General features: G+C 44.3%; 1 protein-coding gene across 2 annotated transcripts in view; it reads left to right on the top strand.

Moving 5' to 3' along the window:
• Positions 1-22,230, top strand: part of LOC124791304 (organic cation transporter protein-like) — a 137,330-nt gene that overhangs the window by 89,347 nt on the left and 25,753 nt on the right. For both annotated transcript variants that reach the window (XM_047257851.1, XM_047257850.1), the window contains exons 7-8: positions 13,265-13,492; positions 19,255-19,469. In XM_047257851.1, coding sequence (XP_047113807.1) covers positions 13,265-13,492; positions 19,255-19,469 — 443 coding nt within the window. The remainder of the gene's footprint in view (positions 1-13,264; positions 13,493-19,254; positions 19,470-22,230) is intronic.

Genomic DNA, 22,230 nt, shown 5'->3' with positions numbered 1-22,230 from the left:
AAAAGAAAATTGCAGGGCGAAATTCGCTAGAGATGCTGGTGAGATGCGTGTACAATTACGTACTAAGTATTTTAAATGTGCGTGAAATATATTTGACATAGTCGTATGCGGACAAGGCCACAGGTAAAAAGCTCATCCTAAGCCCCTGGAACGATTTAAATCAAATTTCGAACACACATTAGTTACGATATGGAAAGGAATCCTGTGAGGATAAGAACCACCAGCCTCCTACCGGGATGGGTGTGATAACGTGGAGAGAAAAAGGGGGGGGAGGGGTAAGATGACACGGACAGACAGAAGGGGGAGGAGGAGAAGGATTTAGAGAGGGGGAGGAGTAGATGGGCAAAGAGGAGGAGGGGGAGGAGGAGGAGGAGGAGGAGGAGGAGGAGGACGACGACGACGACGACTAATGGAAGATTGGGACACATACGTACCAAGGCAATACCAGTACTCGGCTAGAGTTCAATTCTTTTATCTTGGCGGTTCGCGCATGCCCGCCCAGACGCGGGAGATTGATGCGTTGCCAGTTGTACGCGCCAAGACAAGCAGCGCCATAGTACATAGTTCGCAAACTTACGTTTAGGGGGGAGCGCTCAGTTTATGAAATAAAGCCACCACGGCCGCATTAACCCTTTCCCTGCTACAGAGACGTGCTCTCCGCATTCCGCGACTGCTGTTTCGACTGTTTTGACACACTTTATCATTAGATTTCACAAAAACTATTTCCCCCCAAAAATTTTATTTTTACACATCTTCTTGACTGGTACCTTCCCCCCATAAATGACTTAATTTTGTTACGAAGTTCAACGCAGTTATTGTGCAGCATTAGATGTAGGAAACCATTGAACGAAATTTTGAACAGTTTGCGGAGGTAAAAGTCCATAGCCTATACTTTCCGTATGGTCGATTTTAGTTGCCACTAGAAATTTCAAAAAATTACATTCAAACGTATACAATTCATGAAGTAATACACTTTGATATTGTTTTTCAATAAAGAAAATATTATGCACCAAACAAGGTTTGAACTCAGAACCTTCCACTTTTTTTTTGTTTTTGTTTTTGTTTTGTTGATCTCATTTTGTTCTAGATTGTTCGCTGAATTTGTTCGTGGCGGACGTCCGATGAGGCCTGTTCAGGTTGGTCGTTGATTCGCTCACTCAGTTTTTTTTGTTACAGAGGGTAGCTAAACCCTCTGACCGAACACGTAACCATTACGCTATCGCAGCTTGTCAATCAATATACCTCCCTGAGGACTTTAAAATATCACGCAAAATACCGACAAACACTGTTGGTATGACTATGAATTACTCACGTTTCGTCGAAGTGCAATAGGAAATAAACAATTAAAGCTGTTCTTTATTGCAAAAAAGCGGTTAGTGAGAATGATACAAATACCTTTCCTTGCTATCGCCTGAATTAGGAGGCTTATTGCTTGTTTGGTTTAATTAATTAATAGAATATAAAGCAATTGGTATAAAGAATGCTTTTTCCAAACTTTCTATAAAAGAAAGTCTGCTATCAAGACACTGCTTTCGTTCAATTACTTTATTTATGACTGAAAGTTTCTAAAACTGAAGACACTTGTCCGTGCTCTGCACTGCAGTCGAGCTCTGGCAACGTCGTTCTCTGTTCATTGGCTACTGTGTTTTGTGACGTCAGATGCGCAGGATGACCCTAAACTCGGCCGCCGTCATAAATGACGCGCACTTTAGTTACAGTAAATAGCGAAGTGAAGCAGGCATTTCTGTCTCTGAATGGTCTCCTTAAGGGCGTCGAAATATGATGCCTTAATGTGGGTTCTTGTATGCATGATGTTTTAAAAAAGTTTCAGAAGAAGACTAAGTGAAAGCATTGTTGTAAAGAAAGTACACACATCAGTGGATAGAGCTGTTCTCAAAGTGCTTAACTCACAAGTACTCACTATGCATTCTGTGACGCGGCAAATGTCAATATGCGAGTAAAACTCATTAAAGTCGCTGACACGAATTGTCTAGGATAGCGTGGCAGCAGCGGGCATGGAAATCTGTTATTTGGCTTGACTATCTGCAGACGTGAGCTAACTTAACGTAACAGCATGGAGCGGATGACTTGTCTAAATGTAATGAGACGCCTGCTCCCTAGTGAAACAACGCTATGGTAGACATTACAAATCGATAATTGGATACATGCTCTATCCACGGTATGTAGCATTTTTCTGTACGTCTTGTAGTTTTTGGGCAGCCGTTTTCTGGAACCCTGGAGATACTTACAGATAACGCTTTATGTTAGTTCACAGTCTCATTTTATTGCATGAAGACAGGGCGCAATAAATGTCAGGATCGAGCACTGAATTCACTCGACAACCTAATGTTGGCTTACATACACCTGTCAACGGAATCATAGGATCACATTTTTCCGAAACCTGCAACTGCCTCCCATTGTGACGTCATCCTCGGGCTCGACGACGCTGCAAACACCAAGGTGTCGACGCATGCGAAAAATAGGCCACAGTTCAGAAGTTGGTGACGTTTAGGGTGGCTTAATGTCTCACCAATGTGGTAGCAATTTTCATCACTACTCTGCCCAACTCCACCGTGGATGTGTCAGACGGTGGGAGCCGTCACATCCCATCCTGCCAACATCTCACCCTTTTATTTTGACGCCTGTGCGATGGAGGTCAGAACTGCGACCCCCAGCGTTGAAATCGCGCAGTTTTCTTAGGAGTGGCCGAGAAAAGCATTCTAGACACACCACCGCTCAGAACAGACACGAAAAGGCCTCATGGGGCGGTATAAAGAGCATCCCCTCGTAGTTCCACCAGGGCGATGATTACCATACATTTCGCGGTCTAAGACGACAGTTCGCAGTGCAAGGGGGAACAGGAATACGTTCTTGACAACCTTCGACTCTGCTGACAGGTTCGGACATTTCAAACCTTCTCTAGGGACATTTTGGACCTGCATCCCGGATGGACATGATATCACCCCTTTGAAGTGTTACCCCTTGTGTATAGGTTGGAAGCACTAGGGATCTTTCGAAATCATCCGACGCACTTCGAACGCCATTCGAAGCATCAAAGGATGCTTTGCGCTCTCCCGTGGCGTGGCCACAAGAGGGTGCGGCGTAGACTCGTGCGTGAACACAACGGCAAAGTGTCCCTCTAAGAGCCTCCAATTGCGCAGTAGACTCGGTGGCAGCAGCCCTCGTTCGCTGAGAATTTTAAGAATATGCCTTTACTGTGCGAACATGTGAAGTAAACCTGGGCGCCAGCAGGCAGCAACTACTTGAAACCCCTTTGATTCCAGTTGCATGCGTGAAAGCGCCTCGGACTACTTTACGCGTTGGCTTTATACACGTTCATATTTAAAATTTTCAGTAAAGGTGGGGGGACGGCGGGTCACAGAAAGTTTTGCACTACTAGGTGTGTTTGAGGGAACCTTTGCTTGAGCCAGTCTCGCACCCTTCCATGATCATGCCATAGCAGGGCGCAAAACAGGAGGGCTGGGAAAGCAAAAGCACCCGTTGCTGCCCCAGATCACGTTCACATTTCGTCGAATGATTTTGAGCGGTCCCCAGTGGTCCCAACCTGCGTAAGAGAGCAAAAATTGCAGTTGCATTTTTTTCCAAAGGGGATACGATCACGTTTAATTGGGATGCAGCCTCCCAATGACCCTAGAGAAGGGTTGAAACGTCCGAGATTATCAGCTGTGTCAAAGTTTGTCATGAACGTCGTCCTGTTAAGGATCTCACTAGGAACTTCATTATTTTGACAGCGAGTTATGTGGCAATCACCACCCCAGAGAGAGGGGTGGTTTCATTGACGCCATTTGTGCCATCCGCCGAGACCATTTCGTGCTAATTCTGAGCGACGATCTATCTGGAATGTTTTCCTCGACCACTCTTAAGAAAACCGCGCGATTTCAATGCTGGGCGTCGCGGTTCTGACCTCCATCTTAGAGGAGTCAGAAGAAAGGCTGAAATTTGGGTAAGAGGGCCTGTGACAACCTACCCATCGTCTGTCCCCTCCAAGGTGACGTTGGACAAAATTGTGGCGGAAATGGGGGCCAGTGTGTCGTCATTAGCCCGTTTAGACGTCACATGAACTTCTTAGGTTTGACCTTCTTTTCGGACGTGCCAACACCTTGTTGTTTCAGTCGTCGTCGAGGCCAAAGGGTGGCGTCGGAGGGCACTACGCTTTTGTACCATTACACAGGAAGGCTGTAGGCACACGTGAACCAAATTTCAAACTTATGCGTCGCAATTCGGAGCAGTTACGGGGTTAGAAAAGTGATCGTTTAATTCTGTTGCGTTGTGTAGTTTCTAGCGAAGAGTCATCATCAGCACAAGTACCAACAGACGAATCTGAGTTCGTGTGAGAAAACAAAACTTCTTTGCTGCGTTCATCGTTATTTCGTTATTTGACAGAGCTGGCGAGAGACCACTGCACCCCCCCCCCCCCCTCCACTCCTCCACTCGCAGCATATCTGCCTCTGGCAGGTTTATATCGACAGCGCTTCCAGATAATGAAATAAGGAGCAAAGTTACATAACGCAAGTCGTAGGGGACCCTATAATGGGTATTGTGAGACAAGATTTTGGAGTAAATGTGTGTTTTTTCTGTCTCTTTTTATCTTCGCATAATCAATTAGAAGTTACGGCAAGAACTCGCAGGTGAAAAAAGTTGATCACAGTGAAGCACAGCAACCCGAATATAGGTATTACAATGGCACATAAAATTTTGCCATATATTGTCAAGTATTTTGTCAAGTACCCCTGGCGACTGTTAACGCAAAACAATTTCCCCTCGTTAGTTTCGACTAGGATTTCAAACACCGTCATGAAGTTACACTATGGAAAAACCCAGAGGACTGAAATACGGCCGGCCGGTGTGGCCGAACGGTTCTAGGCGCTTCAGTCTGGAACCGCGCGACCGCTACGGTCGCAGGTTCGAATCCTGCCTCGGGCATGGATGTGTGTGGTGTCCTTAGGTTAGTTAGGTTTAAGTATTTCTAAGTTCTAGGGGACTGATGACCTCAGAAGTTAAGTCCCATAGTCCTTAGATCCATTTGAACCATTTTTTGATTACTCTGCTATTCAAAATAAAGTGCCTGGCAGAACGTTCAATGAAGGATAGTGCTCAGAGACATTTGAACCATTTGAACTGAAATACGGTGATTGCACTGATTCTGGGATAGGACCTCCACCTCCACTTCCAGTTCAACGATTACACTTGTCGTCGAGGTGCTCTGAAATCAACATCGATGTAGTTCGGTGCACTGAAACTGTGAAAATCACATGACGTTGAGAATAAAAGGAGGTATGTTTGTCAACAGTTGCACCATCGCGGACTGAATACCGGGTAACACGAATAAGTAAAACGGGACAGCAGGAGATAGATCCCATGATATAAAATTACATAACTCCATCTGAAAAAAGTTATAACCAATGCTACTGACTGGAGGCGAGTGTGACGAATGAATTTTCGTCAGCGTCAATGAAAGTTCGAAAACACTGTCACGGAGAAAGAGGTTTCGTCTGCTGATATATTTAGACTCTCTAGCACAGCGGCTGTTCATTCATTGACAGATCTGAACTGTAGGCCCAAAATTAGTCACAGTGCTTTCACATGTTATTTATAATGGTGGTGTAATTGTAGCTCCTTCATCACTCTCTTTGGGGTCGCGCTCTAAGTGCACACATCACCGGTAGATTGACAGAGACTGTCACACACGGCCAACATCAGCTTGTCCTATGCTGTTTAGCGCCCCGTTTATGTCTGTGTCGTTACCCAGTCTCTCGCAATCTTCTGTTGACGTCAGTAAAATATTTTCGGCTGCATAAATGAAGCATGCTGTAAAATTGCCGTCTGTATATTCGTTTGGCTTTCTGGGCACTACATCATTACTACACTGTACGTTAAATATTAATGCCGATGAGCCAAAACAAGTAAGACCACACTATGTGAACTCGTAGGGGTCGTCTGTTGCAAAGCTCCATGTTCAACAACGCGCGCTGAACGGTGTGTTCTGAAACATGTAGTCTGATGACAGATCCGCCACGGATCGACGCCTATCCTACTCCTCAGAGCGGGCAAGCCTGTGACCTCCACGTTTCTGATGAGACGTGAACGCCCAGTACCTTGTCACCTACTCATGTTTTTACCGTCCTTCAACTGGTTTCCACAGATGCTCACGGCAGCAACACGCGAGTAGCTGACCAGCTTTGCAGTTTCCGTTCCCGGACGCCAGGCCATAACAATCTGCCCTTTGCACAAAACACTGTTAAGTGGGTTTCTCTATTTGCGGCCAGTATCGCCGCTAGATTGTTTCCCCATTCTTCTCTGCTCCGTTTATATACTTCCCTTGTCGCGTTATGCACCAGAAACGCCAGAAGGTGGTGGTCAGTCTTGCGAAGGACTGTGGTTATATTATCTATATGTTATTGTGACGAGAAATAGCTCATTGTGGACAACCGTTCGCCAATTATAAGCAATGTCACACTTCGCCGCAGATTTACCACAGCTGATTGTATACTGTTTTGCAACTTACGAGGCAATTTGTCGTGACACACATAGTCCATTTCCGACCACTGACCACTGCCTCAAAAGATCTATCACAACTACATGTTGGTTAGTTTGACACCCTACTTATTACAATCTCACGAGATAGCGCTTGTTGCAAAAACATACTAACAGTTGGCAATAAAAACAACCGCTATAGCGTAGCAATGTAGGATGAGCAGTTCTGAATGAGATTTGCAGTGAGAGATAAATTAGACCATTCACTGTGTGAGATGATACCCATTCAAATTGTTGACAGGTAAAAATAATTGCTGAAATGAGGTACATTCTGCAGTTACATAGCTTATTTGGCAAGTGCATGTGGACGTGAGAAAAGAAAAAGAAAAGGCAGCTGCACTTCTGAGTTCCACAAAAATGAACAACATTTCGGTACATTTAAACTGTGGCAGTAATGCTAATTTCAATATCTTGCAAGCAACGGTCTCTGCTGAGAAATCTCCTGACAGTAGTAACTAATGAACCTTTCCCTGTTTCACGTTCTACACATATGTACATCCGCATAACCAATTACGTGACACGGGCTTGCAATTGCTCGAATGATAAGTTTATGAAACTTCGCTAATCCTCGATAGACACGGACAAAAAGGATCTGTTGTAAATAATTCACTTTCGGCTGTAAAATCCGAAACTACATTTGCAATTGAATCTGGACTGCAGGATGACCTATGAAACGCAGTACATTTAAAAAGTAAAGCGAATAACAAATTGTAGCTTTACTTCAATTAAACACGATGGTGAAACGTAAACGTAGGCTTCCGCAGCCGTTGTTACAGTAATTAAAATTCTTCTGGGTTTGAACCCGCGTTGTCATCTGTAAAATTCTAACGTTTCGGTGACTATCACAAGGCGGCTTCCTCGGGGTGTATTGCTACTGGCTGCAGTACACCACGAGGAAGCCGCCTTGCAACAGTCGCCGAAGCGTCGGAATTTTGCAGATGACAATGCGGCCTCAAACCCGAAAGAATTTTATTGACTATAAGGGTGAAATGTTTTTGACTCGGTATATAGTATTATTTGCTTTTTGACATATATACCGTATTAAATAGTGTTGCTGTTCTACTGACGTATCTACCGGATTTACCCAACTAGAGGATGTTCTTTCTGAAATTCGTCCTTCGAAAGATACGGAATATTCTTAAATTAGCGGGCGAAACTTGAACAGGTCGAAATCGATAATTATTGCTATTTCCATTCTCAGTTTAGCAGATGGCCGTCACTGTTAGATCAGAATTTGAATTTTCAACGATAACGTTCTTGAAAGCAAATCTACACAATTAAACATGTGTTCGCTGTCAAAGGTGTAAGATTTTACGGTAATGGATGCAAATCATAGCCGTGACTTTCTTGAATTGCGTAATCTACGGTTTAACTACTAGCTGTTGATTCGCGCAGACAGTACGACACTAACAAGGGGAGGCCACGACGTTTGGAACGCGGATTTACTGTTAACTTGGTACACTCGTAGTACTCCATAAGGACAACAAAATGTGTAAGCAGTAGCGCGTACTGCTCAAGCGTTATTGAGGAAATCGCAAGATAATTTGGGTCATCAAATATATACCTGTGCGTGGCCGTTTTTGCCCTGAACTGCCAGTGACAGTGAAGGTGCTAAATTGTGCTACTGCTAAAGACTCATTCTTTGAATGCTGTAATTTATGACTGCAATTATCTGTTACCTTATTTATGTCATTTCATTGTAGCCATTTTTGTTACTGTTTTTGTGAAGAAAAAAAAGTGGTTGGCATTCAAGCCCCGTAATCGCTGGGTCGCTGGATCGAGTCCCGCCCGTCAGCTTTTTTTTCTATTTCTAACACAGTCATTTTCTTTACTATTTATATTACAATTGATGTAATGGGGAAAATACGTGTAATCGGATGAACTTTTATTAAATTTACGGTGTTATTTGGCAGTCTACTAATTTTTATTATCATAAATAATATAATATTCATAACTACCGACTATTAAACGGCCAAACGCATGAAGTCATACTGAAAATGTATGCTTGTCCGTCATTTGAGAAATCCCTTATACATGGAAGGAGCCCAAAACGACTTGTTACCTCCAAGTTTTGACCGGCACAGACGGCTTTCGAAAGATGTAAAATTAATCGTCGCTTTCGACATTACGGGTATAATTTTCGGGATGGTATTTTTCGTAAAAACATGAAAAACAAAGTTAAACGGCACCAGCTGCATTGAATAAATGCTATGTTTCCGCACACGCAAGGTCTTTTGAGGTTTTCCGTGGAGAAACAAACCTCGTTAACGTTTTCAAAAACCTTTCTTTCAGCCGATAATTTGGAAGCAATCCATGCATAACGCAGCATTTCCTTAAATACTGCCGCTGATCATTGGTCATGCAGTATCGAGTGTGTTTTAATAGCGTCTTCACGAGAAGCAATTTCTCGTTCTCTTTCGATTAAATACGAACAATTTTGAAGACACGGACACGCATACATTTAAAGTATCACTTTATATGTTTGGTAGTTGACTAGTCGGTAGTTTGAATATTATATTATTTCTGATAATAAAAATTTGTAGACTGCCAAGTAACATTGTAAATTTAATAAAAGTTCATCCGATTACACGTATTTTTTCCCATCACATCAACTGTAATATAAATAGTAAAGAAAATGACTGTTTAGAAATAGAAAAAAAAACTGGGGAGCGGGACTCGATCCAGCGATTACGAGGCTTGAACGCTAACCACTTTTTTTTTTGATCGTTTTGTTTGGTCGTTGCGTTTGGTCGTTGCGGACGTCGCAAGACATCTATTCAAGTTCGGTGGTTGATCCTTCTACACAGTCTTTTTATTTTACAGGCCAACCGGCTGCCAGCCGGTGTGGCCGTGCGGTTCTAGGCGCTTCAGTTTGGAAACGCGTGACCGCTACGGTCGCAGGTTCGAATCCTGCCTCGGGCATGGATGTGTGTGATGTCCTTAGGTTAGTTAGGTTTAGGTAGTTCTAAATTCTAGGGGGACTGATGACCTCAGATGTTAAGTCCCACAATGCTCAGAGCCATTTGAGGCAACCGGCTCTGACCGAACACGCTGAGCTAGCGTGCCGGCAACCACTCGGCTGCCGACGCTTCATACTAAAACTGGCCACGCACAGGTATATATTTGACGACCTAAATTATCTTGTGATTTCCTCAATAACGCTTGAGAAGTACGCTCTACTGCTTACACATTTTGTTGACCTAATGGAGTACTACGAGTGTACGAAGTTTACAGTAAATCCGCGTTCCAAACGTCGTGGCCTCCCCTTGCAAGTTTATGCAAAATGATGAACTAACCGTGCGGTAGGGAGAAAATACCACCAGTATAATTACATAATGGTGGAAATCATTACAGGAAACGTTCAACGAAGTGTTCAGTCTTCTGCAACTTTTTCTTATACCCGTTTTAAAACTGAACAGACAAGTCATATTACGTTGTGATTCTTTGAGGCACGCAAGATGTTTACCATCTACAAACTAGCTTGTTTTAGTTGTGTAACTGTCGTAAAGCGTTTGATGGAAAAATTGTAATGAGAGAACCACGAACCTAGTTTCCTGTTCGTAGAGCTTACAGTGAGGAAACTGAAAAGAGTGCAATAAAGGTGAAAATATACAATAGGGGCCAGTGAAGTGAAGTTGAAGGAAGACAAGGATTTCTGGTCAGATGAGTATCGGGTAATATCAACAGCAGCAGAAAATGGTATAACAGGTGTAGGATTCGTTATGAATAGGAAGGTAGGGCAGAGGGTGTGTTGCTGTGAACAGTTCAGTGACCGGGTTGTTCTAATCAGAATCGACAGCTGACCAACACCGACAACGATAGTTCAGGTATACATGCCGACGTCACAAGCTGAAGATGAACAGATAGAGAAAGTGTATGAGGATATTGAAAGGGTAATGCAGTATGTAAAGGGGGACGAAAATCTAATAGTCATGGGCGACTGGAATGCAGTTGTAGGGAAAGGAGTAGAATAAAAGGTTACAGGAGAAAATGGGCTTGGGTCAAGGAATGAAAGAGGAGAAAGACTAATTGAGTTCTGTAACAAGTTTCAGCTAGTAATAGCGAATACCCTGTTCAAGAATCACAAGAGGAGGTGGTATACTTGGAAAAGGCCGGGAGATACGGGAAGATTTCAATTAGATCACATCATGGTCAGACAGAGATTCCGAAATAAGATACTGGATTGTAAGGCGTACCCAGGACCAGATATAGACTCAGACCACAATATAGTAGTGATGAAGAGTAGGCTGAAGTTCCTGACATTAGTCAGGAAGAATCAATACGCAAAGAAGTGGGATACGGAAGTACTAAGGAATGACGAGATACGTTTGAAGTTCTCTAACGCTATAGATACAGCAATAAGGAATAGCGCAGTAGGCAGTACAGTTGAAGAGGAATGGACATCTCTAAAAAGGGCCATCATAGAAGTTGGGAAGGAAAACATAGGTACAAAGAAGGTAGCTTCAAAGAAACCATGGATAACAGAAGAAATACTTCATTCGATTGATGAAAGGAGGAAGTACAAACATGTTCCGGGAAAATCAGGAATACAGAAATATAAGTCGCTGAGGAATGAGATAAATAGGAAGTGCAGGGAAGCTAAGACGAAATGGCTGCAGGAAAAATGTGAAGACATCGAAAAAGATATGATTGTCGGAAGGACAGACTCAGCATACAGGAAAGTCAAAACAACCTTTGGTGACATTAAAAGCAACGGTGGTAACATTAAGAGTGCGACGGGAATTCCACTGTTAAATGCAGAGGAGAGAGCAGATAGGTGGAAAGAATACACTGAAAGTCTCTATGAGGGTGAAGATTTGTCTGATGTGATAGAAGAAGAAACAGGAGTCGACTTAGAAGAGATAGGGATCCAGTATTAGAATCGGAATTTAAAAGAGCTTTGGAGGACTTACGGTCAAATAAGGCAGAAGGGATAGATAACATTCCATCAGAATTTCTAAAATCATTGGGGGAAGTGGCAACAAAACGACTATTCACGTTGATGTGTAGAATATGAGACTGGCGACATACCATCTGACTTTCGGAAAAGCATCATCCACACAATTCCGAAGACGGCAAGAGCTGACAAGTGCGAGAATTATCGCACAATCAGCTTAACAGCTCATGCATCGAAGCTGCTTACAAGAATAATATACAGAAGAATGGAAAAGAAAATTGAGAATGCGCTAGGTGACGATCAGTTTGGCTTTAGGAAAAGTAAAGGGACGAGAGAGGCAATTCTGACGTTACGGCTAATAATGGAAGCAAGGCTAAAGAAAAATCATAGGATTTGTCGACCTGGAAAAAGCGTTCGACAATATAAAATGGTGCAAGCTGTTCGAGATTCTGAAAAAATTAGGGGTAAGCTATAGGGAGAGACGCGTCATATACAATATGTACAACAACCAAGAGGGAATAATAAGAGTGGACGATCAAGAACGAACTGCTCGTATTAAGAAGGGTGTAAGACAAGGCTGTAGCCTTTCGCTCCTTCTCTTCAATCTGTACATCGAGGAAGCAATTATGGAAATAAAAGAAAGGTTCAGGAGTGGAATTAAAATACAAGGTGAAAGGATACCAATGATACGATTCACTGATGACATTGTTATCCTGAGTGAAAGTGAAGAAGAATTAAATGATCTGCTGAACGGAATGAACAGTCTAATGAGTACACAGTATGGTTTGAGAGTAAATCGGAGAAAGACGAAGGTAATGAGAAGTAGTAGAAATGAGAACAGCGAGAAACTTAACAACAGGATTGATGGTCACGAAGTCAGTGAAGTTATGGAATTCTGCTACCTAGGCAGAAAAATCACCAATGACGTACGGAGCAAGGAGGACATAAAAAGCAGACTCGCTATGGCAAAGAAAGCATTTCTGGCCAAGAGAAGTCTACTAATATCAAATACCGGCCTTAATTTGAGGAAGAAATTTCTGAGGATGTACGTCTGGAGTACAGCATTGTATGTTAGTGAAACATGGACTGTGGGAAAACCGGAAGCAGAAGAGAATCGAAGCATTTGAGATGTGGTGCTATAGACGAATGTTGAAAATTAGGTGGACTGATAAGGTAAGGAATGAGGAGGTTCTACGCAGAATCGGAGAGGAAAGGAATATGTGGAAAACACTGATATGGAGAAGGGACAGGATGATAGGACATCTGCTAAGACATGAGGGAATGACTTCCATGGTACTAGTGGGAGCTGTAGAGGGCAAAAACTGTACAGGAAGACAGAGATTGGAATACGTCAAGCAAATAATTGAGGACGTAGGTTGCAAGTGCTACTCTGAGATGAAGAGGTTAGCACAGGAAAGGAATTTGTGGCGGGCCGCATCAAACCAGTCAGTAGACTGATGACAAAAAAAAAAAAAAAAAAAAAAATAAAATTAAATATATACAGATTCCTCCCCGAATGTTCGAGGTGGTAGTATTTGAGCTAAAATCTGTTGAGCGTAGAGTTGGCGAGAATGTACTCGGGAACGCTGAGTTGTTTTAGAATGAAAGGCAGAAGTAAAGCTGTGAGGACGGGGCGTGAGTCGTGCTTGGGTGGTTCAGTTGGAAGAGCACTTGCCCGCGAAAGGCAAAGGTCCTGTGTTCGAATCTCGGTCCGACACACAGTTTTAATCTGTCAGGAAGTTTCGCTGAGTTGTTCTGTTTGTGAATCCTTGCGGACGGAAGGTGAGACGTGCGGGCCGCCGGCTGCCGCAGGTTCGTGCCGGAGTCTGCGCGCTGGCTGCTGACGCAGGGCCGGCCGGAGGAGGCGAAGCAGATGCTGCGGCGCGTCGCGGCGGTCAACGGCGTCGCGCCCCCGGACGCCCTGCTGGAGCGCATGCTGCCCGCCGAGAAGCCGCCCAAGGACGCCAGGCAGCCCTCGCTGCTCGACCTCATGCGATACCCCAACATGCGGCGCCGCGCGCTCAACATCTTCTTCAACTGGTTAGCAGTTATCTTTCTTAAGTCACATCCACCTCCCCATCTCCCTCTTCCTCTACCTTCCGATCTTCGCCACCGACCTCCTGAGCCTCATCCGTATCTCCCAACCTTCCTTCCTCTTCCTCCTTCTCCTCCTTATCACTGTGAAAGTCACTTGACGTAATGGTAATTAGCCGACTTGTTTACATAACACACAGCTAGCTTGTATCCTGGAAGTCTTTTACAATGGTATAACTCTTATAATCTTCTCTGTTTCCTAGTCGTATCCCGTTGAATATAAACAGCGTTTTCAGTGAGTGTTCCGCTATTGTCGTCACTAGTAAAAAACGTCCGTCAGGACTGGAGGTTAGGGCGGAGCTAAATATAGTTAAGTAATTTTTCACTTGATTGGTTATAGCTCTTAAACTATAATTCTTAATGGCTTGTTACGCATACTGATCGTTAAGTAATTTAACCCTTTGCAAAAGTGTCCATAGTAATTTATTTCCAACAAGTCGCATTTAAGAGCTAGAGCTGTTTAAATTCCAACAGTCAAGTACGCTCAACGTACCCCATACGTGAGGTAAGTTGAGCAAGGGTATGGGGCAAACCACTGGTTCAATGTCAGCTAGACATGAAATAAAATTTCTGTTTGACAATCAACTTATTGTGTCCATTATAATTATCCGGGCTATTATGCTGTGGTCGGTTGATGAATTCTGAGTCGATTCCCAGCGTTTAGTCTCCGACTGCGTCAGTAGCGAGCCAGTGGGTGTGTTGGACCTTCCATTGAGCTACGGACCCCCTTGGAGATGCCTCCCGCAGTCGGAGACGAAACTTTGGGAATCGACATAGAATTCATCATCCGACCACGGCATAACAGCCCGGATAGTTATAATGGACATGATATTTCCGGCCGTGAAAGTCTACATTTTAGAATCATTTATAGTTTTTTAATGACGTAACAGTAAAACTAAAAGTAATTTTCTTTTAATAATAAATAAAAATAGAATGGACAAAACATTATCATATCTTAAGACTAACTTTTGGATTAGACTCAGTTTTTCCATTCAAAATCAGACTTGAATGTTGACGCAATTATCCAGGATGCCACATTACTTTCGTTCTAAGTCAAAGGGTTTGGTTCAGCAACTATTGCTCAACTAACCCAAGCCCGCCCGGCTAGCAGCGCGGTCTAAAGCGCTGCTTCCCGAGCAGGAAGGCGTGCCGGTCCCCGGCGCGAATCCGCCCGGCGTATTAGTGTCGAAGTCCGGTGTGCCGGCCAGTGTGTGGTGGTTTTAAGGCGGTTTTCCACCTACCTCGGCGAATGCGGGGTGGTTCCCCTGATTCCGCCTCAGTTACACTATGTCGGCGATTGCTGCACAAGCACTGTCGCCAACGTATGCGTACACCATAATTACTCTACCACGCAAACGTTTGGGGCTACACTCGTCCTGTATGAGACGTTCCCAGGGGGGTCCACTGGAAACCGAACCGCATAATAACCCTGGGTTCGGTGTGGGGCGGCGTTGGCGTGGGTGGACTGCTATGGCCTGTTATGAGGTTGTGAACCACTGAGGGCTACGGCGGGACGAATATCGTTTATGGGTCCCTGGTTTAATACAGTACAATAAAATACAAACCCCTACCCAAAAATTAAAAATGAGATTATGAAACAATGGTTAGAATTACATCCAAAATTTTATACATATCGAAAATGTACTAAATTTATGTGAGTTAACACTAACCTGATTGAAAACCGATAACGTTTGTCTAGTGCAGAAGAAATATTCTGGTTTACGATTATCTTACTTTTTGATCACAAAATACACTATGCACGCGAGTACTTTATTCGGTCGACAAGTCGCCACTGCCGGTCGCGTGATGGTTTCCCTCCCACGACCGCTTCTTTCCACAGTTTGATGCATTAGCGTGTGGTGAATAGTTTCCGAGATATTTCGTTTTCCCTACGTGCCCTTGTGCTCAACTAGCCTCGCCCTACCCAATTCTATTTTCCTTTATTGTTATTTCAACTCTCCACGAAGGGGAGGGCTGACAGCGGATATAACCGCTTCTCAACCACAGACTACACATCAAACTTATGTAAAAATACATTGAGTGACGATTTTTTAAAAATTGCTTTGGTGTACGATATTTACGATTCCTAAAAGGTGATTAACTCAAGACTGAAAAACAAACTGGTGGACAATATTGATCACTTTTAAAAACTTTGTAGATTATTTTATATCACACTAAAAATGAAATTGCTAATGATGTGAATGTTGCTATGGTGTAGAGGTGATACTGGCAAAGCATGAGAGTAGTCATGGCTCTGACGAAGATGGAGTGGTGAGTGTGACTACGAGGCCCTATGGAACCACAGGAAGCGACTGAAATTCAGCAGAATGGAAGTGGGAGGGAAGGAAAAGGGAAGGAAGGAAGGAAGGACGGACGGACGGACGGACGGACGGAAGGAGCTTAGTGACTGCGGTTGGAAGAAGGGTATGTCTCGGGACGGATCGAATCGTTCGCAAGGGGAGTTCGTTGAAATGAAATGTCGGCGCCTTTGGTCAGCTATCGAACTGAGTGATAATCTGGCTGACCAAGTGAATGAAACGATGCACGAAAACGAATAACATTGCTATGTTGTGTTCAAACTAATGAACAGATAACTGCTACTTCTGCATGGTAGTCAATGCCTACAGGAGGCGGCCGCGAACAGTGACGACAGCAGCAGCTGATGGTTCGTCCCGTAGTTTATACAGATTGATGCAGGGGTGGCATCGGCCAAACCTTCTATGCCCAGGGTGGCACCACAATCTGGTCGTCTTCAGACTTAAAAGGAAGGAAAAAAAAGCGCCATCTGCGTTGGTGGCCGAGGAGATCAACGCTACGTGAGGTATATATGTGACTACGTTCTTTTTCTCATAGGCGTTTCCTTTACTGGTACAGTCCCAACAGTAGGAACGATGGTTTACACTGTTTCCCTAAGCCTCTCACGAACAAGAAGACGCCAAGCAAAACTTGGGCAGTTTTTAACGGATGTTGACACAGTAATTTATTAATTTCTTACAAAATGACAGCAACCGAAATGTTTCCAGATTCCGGTTCCTCAGTTCGTTAGGAATCATTTTCGTAAAGCCGCTTTTCTGTTAAAAATTTCTTCAATGATTTAACTCGCGATTGAATTTTTAAGTACCTCTAAATAAAATTAATAGGTAAATTATGGATACGCCGTCAGGTTGTTAATTGATAAAGCATCCTGACTTCAACTGATTTGTTGTTCTCTATTTGTTCCCGGACACGCGATGCTGTGGCTCGGTCTGGATAAATGGAAAAGAAAGGAAAGAGAAAGAACATGTTCCTAATATGTGCGGGAATTGGATGTACGTCCTCATCTCCTTCTTCGAACTTCCTCAGTCCATTTCCTCCCACCCCTGTGTAGATCTCCTCTTCCCCCCTCTCGCTGATTTTGAGCCTTGTTCATTGTTATTGCAAATTCAGATTCCGTAGTACTATTCAAATCACAAGCCGAAACCCTTAAATAGAATTTTCCTGTTTGCAAATAACATTTCACTATTACAAATTGTATATACGCACATCAAAAAATGTTTTGCACCACCTCATTTCCCAGAACCCTTTAAGACATGTTGACTGTGGGTATTGTATCACAGACACAGTCCCTTTGATTGTTCAGAGATGTCACTAAACCCGGCCAAAGATGTAAACAACCATGAATGAGCAGCGCCTATTAGACGGAGGGGGTTCGACAGCCGATCAGTTCCAGTCATTCCACCAGGAAGGAGGTAAACGGCTCATGTTGTCTGTAGTTCAACTATGCCTAGACGGTCAATACCGCGGTTCCATCGCGTCCGCATCGTTACTTTGTGCCAGGAAGGGCTCTCAAAAAGGGAAGTGTCCAGGCGTCTCGGAGTGAACCGAAGCGATGTTGTTCAGACATGGTGGAGATACAGAGAGACAGGAACTGTCGATGCCATGCCTCGCTCAGGCCGCCCAACGCTACTACTGCAGTGGATGACCACTATCTACGGATTATGGCTTGAAGGAACCCTGACAGCAACGTCATCATGTTGAATCGTGTTTTTCGTGCAGCCACAGGACGTCGCGTTAAGACTCTAACTGTGCGCGATAGGCTGCATGATGCGCAACTTCGCTCCTGACGTCCTTGGCAAGGTCCATCTTTGCAACTACGACACCAGGCAGCGCAGTACAGAAGCGCCCAACCACATACCGAATGGACCACTCAGGGCTGGCATCACGTTCTCTTCACCGATGAGTATCGCGTAAGCGTTCGACCAGACAGTCGTCGGAGACGCGTTTGGAGGCAACCCTGTCAGGCTGACCGCCTTAGACACACCGTCCAGAGAGTGCAGCAAGGTGGGAATTCCCTGCTGTTTTGGGGTGGCTTTATATGGAGCTGAAGTATGCCGCTGGTCGTCACGGAAGGTGCCATAACGGCTGTACTATACGTGAATGCCATTCTCCGACCGATAGTGCAACCATATCGGCAGCATATTGGCGAAGCATTCATCTTCATGGACGATAATTCGAGGCCCCATCGTGCACATCTTGTGAATGACTTCCCTCAGGATAACGACATCGCTCGATCAGAGTGGCCAGCATGTTCTCCAGACATGAACCCTACGGAAGACGCCCGGTATAAAATGAAAAGGGCTGTTTATGGACGACGTGACCCACCAACCACTTGAAGGGACTACGCCGATTCGCCGTTGAGGAGTGGGACAATCTGGACCAACAGTGTCTTGATGAATTTGTGAATAGTATGCCACGACGAATACAGGCATGCATCAATGTAAGAGGACGTGCTACTGGGTATTAGAGGTACCGGTGTGTACAGCAATCTGGACGACCACCTCTCAAGGTCTCGATGTATGGTTACACAACATGCAGTGTGTGGTTTTCATGAGCAATAAAAAGGGCAGAAATGATGTTTATGTTGATCTCCGTTCCAATCTTGTGTACAGGTTCCAGAACTCCTGGAATCGAGGTGATGCAAAACTTTTTTGATCTGTGTATATATGTTTTTTATAGGTTACATATATTAAAAATGTATAGCCTGTATCTGCGGGAATGTTGATTAGAGTATTGTGTAACAACTTTTCCTTTTGAGTACTACATATTAATTTACATATAAGATAAATAAAAACGCGTTTAATGAAATTCAACGTTGTATAGCCGGCCGATGTGGCCGAGCGGTTCTAGGGGCTTCAGTCTGGAACCGCGCGACCGCTACGTTCGCAGGTTCGAATCCTTCCTCGGGCCTGGATGTGTGTTATGTCCTAAGGCTAGTTAGGTTTAAGTATTTCTAAGTTCTAGGGGAATGGTGACCTCAGATGTTAAGTCCCATAGTGTTCAGAGCCATTTGAACCATTTTCAACTTTGAATCAAAATTTTAGAGCAATGTGGGAAGAACTTTCAAGAGATTTAAGATATTGTACAAATGAATATATTCCTACCCGACTCCTTGTGTTCTGCTTATGCGCATCTCTGGACGTGGCGATGTTGGGAAGGTTCGTAAGAAGTGATGTTAAAAGTAGCCTCCTTAATGACATATAGTGTGTTTTATGTGACGAACCGTGGTTGGTTGCATGGAAGAATAAGAAAAGCAGCGAAATGGGATTAGAAATTGCGATCGAGAGTTAAGTGACAAACTAACTGCCTACAGCAAATGCTCTGCTGTTACTTGTGCTTCACCTGTGTGAAATAAAAGGTACGCAAGCTTAGCGGCTGCCGTCGTGCTGCAGGTTCGTGAACAACGTGACGTACTACGGGCTGTCTTGGAATACGTCCAGCCTGGGCGGCAACGAGTACCTCAACTTCTTCATCTGCGGCGCGGTCGAGATCCCGGCCTACACGTTCCTGCTGCTGACGCTGAACCGCTGGGGCCGCAAGAGCATCCTGTGCGGCAGCATGCTGGCCGGCGGCGCCGTGCTGCTGCTCACCGCCGCCGTGCCCGAAGGTCAGCCCTCAGCCACGGCTGTCCCGCTGCAAAGCTCGCAGCCGCTAAAACAGTTCCCGCGTGCGAGGGCAGGGGGGCTTCTGGCAACAGGGACCCGGCGCGCAAACGATTAGCATCTCAAACGTGAAAAGCACGCGCAGTGGCATAGTTCTGGAACGTACTTTGTAGCTACACAAGCGCTGAAACTGAGGCTGCAAACATAAAAACACAGCAACAAACTCTCCTACATTGTTTTATTGGTTCTTCCGTTCCTTCTTGGTGGAACAGCGTAATAATAAGTGAAAAGGACAGTACTGTATATGTTCCACAGGATTAATTTATTCAGTTAACCGGTTTTGGGTCCACGAGACTGTTGTCAGACTTCAACCGATCAGCGTCGTGAAAGAAATACACGAGAATGGAAAAGATCGTAGACATCTTTTTTTTCGGTTAGACACCATTGTCATTGCTGCGTAATAATAATCTTTCTTCACTCATTATCCGCTTCTTTTAGTGTAACTTCACTTTTCCTATTCCTTTTAGCTTGCAATTAAACTTTACATTATGTCTCTGCCAGCAGGACAATGCAAATTGTCACACAGCTCGCAGTGTGCATGCTTGGTTCTAAGAGCACCAGGATGAGGGCACCATACTCCTCTCGCTATCAAACCCCCCTAACGCAAAGTCAATAGAAAATCTGTGGCACCACCTCAATCGGGCTGCTTGCACCATGGATCCTCAACTGAGAAACCTAGGGCAGTTGACCACGGGACTGGAGTCGGCGTGGCTCCACATTCTAGGCACCTCCCCGGATCTCATTGACACTCTTCCTGCACGTCCCCATTGGCTAATGTTGTTATTTAGGCTTTTGACAGAGGACCGCAATGTGACTGGACAGTGTATGTATGGTCCAAGTTTCATCGGTTTGTTACATGGAAGTGACACATTATGCGAAAGTTACCTTGGCTCTTAAATGTTGCTTATGAGCGTATCTGTAAGAATTAAGGAGCAAAGTAAGAGAATGAATGAAAAACACCATATGCCTATGTTGTATAGGATTAATTCATTTCGCCGGCCGCAGTGACCGAGCGGTGCTAGGTGCTTATGTTTGGAACCGCGCGACCGCTACGGTCGCAGGTTCGAATCCTGCCTCGGGCATGGATTTGTCTGATGTCCTTACGTTAGTTGGCTTTAAGTATTTCTAAGTTCTAGGGGACTGATGACCTCATGACCTCAGATGTTAAGTCCCATAGTACTCAGAGCCATTTGAACCATTAATTCATTTCGGTAACCGGTTTCTCCTTACAAGGCCATCAACACACTGACTAGTCGCCTAAGAAGTTATAGTACTTGTAAGCAACATTGCAAAATGTGCTACTCATCCAGACTGAGACACCAACAAAATGGCTCTGAGCACTGTGGGACTTAACATCTTTGGTCATCAGTCCCCTAGAACTTAGAACTACTTAAACCTAACCAACCTAAGGACATCACACACATCCATGCCCGAGGCAGGATTCGAACCTGCGACTGTAGCAGTCGCGCGGTTCCGGACTGAGCGCCTAGAACCGCTAGACCACCGCGGCCGGCTGAGACACCAACACTGTGGGGGTATAATAATGCGAGTTGTCATGATGTTACAAATATGAAGCTGGCGTTCGCTTTGTCATCTGGCCTAAACTTTAGCTTTTGGTGGACTTTTTCGTCGGAAAAGCCATCTTACGTGATTTACGGAAGTATCAATAATTCTGATTATAGGTTTAAGTGTAAAGCAATCACATTTCATTTATAAGTGGACTCGTTCGAACAAAATTTTTTATATTCATCACTTTTGGTTGCGCTGTTAACTTTTACTGTAGTGGTTTCATTTCTGCCATTTGACTTTCGATGTCCTATTGGTCCATTCGGGGATTTCTGTGGGTGAACGCTGTGAAATGGAAAGAGCGGAAATCCACCAAGCGTAGCACAATATATTCTCAGCATTCTCGGAAACAGAACATCGACCGAACATCAATTTCGTCTGTCTTAAGGAAAATGTTGCATCACGAAACCAGCCTTTTTATATCACATATCTCTCTTCTTGGTTATTCCAAAAGTATAATGATTTATGTTATCTATGGCCTGTGGTTCCACCGTTTTTGCGTCGACGCCAGTTTTAGATAACGCGATGTTGCCGTGCCTGGTATAGTTTATCCATGGCAGCACGCAAACAGTTCACGATCTGTGCCATTTGGAAAGTGGTTCTAGCCTTATTCCGAAAGCCAATGATCATTCCCTTTAGGTCGTCAGGCGAATCGCTCCGTTTCAGCATTACGCCAATTTTTGCACTGTTTGCAGCGTCCTCCCAACACGCTTTATATACCTTCCACTGGTAATGCTGTCACCTGCCATCTGTGAGTGGTTATTGCGCGTTGACGTCGACCATAGGCAGTGGTCATATTAAAGTGACTGAACTATGTAGAACGAACTGCTCTAAAATAGTACAAAAACGTGACTGAAAGAAATACTCAACGACACGAACAGAAATGACAGTCTTATTCAGAGACAATAATTAAACTGAAGTCACCACAGTGCTTAAAGTACTGTGTTCGTGATGGTATTCTCGACATTACAAAATGCGGGACATAGTTTTTAATAGGCAGTGTGATCATCATGGATGGCAATGCCGGCTCTGTAACTTGTACCCGTGCTGCCAACGAGGTTGGTATGGAGTTCTAGTGTTGAGGTGATCCATTCGTCCACTATCGTTGTAGGCAACCGGTGGACGATTGTTGGTACATGT

This window comes from Schistocerca piceifrons, chromosome 1 (genome assembly GCF_021461385.2).
Source record: "Schistocerca piceifrons isolate TAMUIC-IGC-003096 chromosome 1, iqSchPice1.1, whole genome shotgun sequence".
Classification (NCBI taxonomy): domain Eukaryota; kingdom Metazoa; phylum Arthropoda; class Insecta; order Orthoptera; family Acrididae; genus Schistocerca; species Schistocerca piceifrons.
This window is presented reverse-complemented; position numbering and strand designations above follow the sequence as displayed.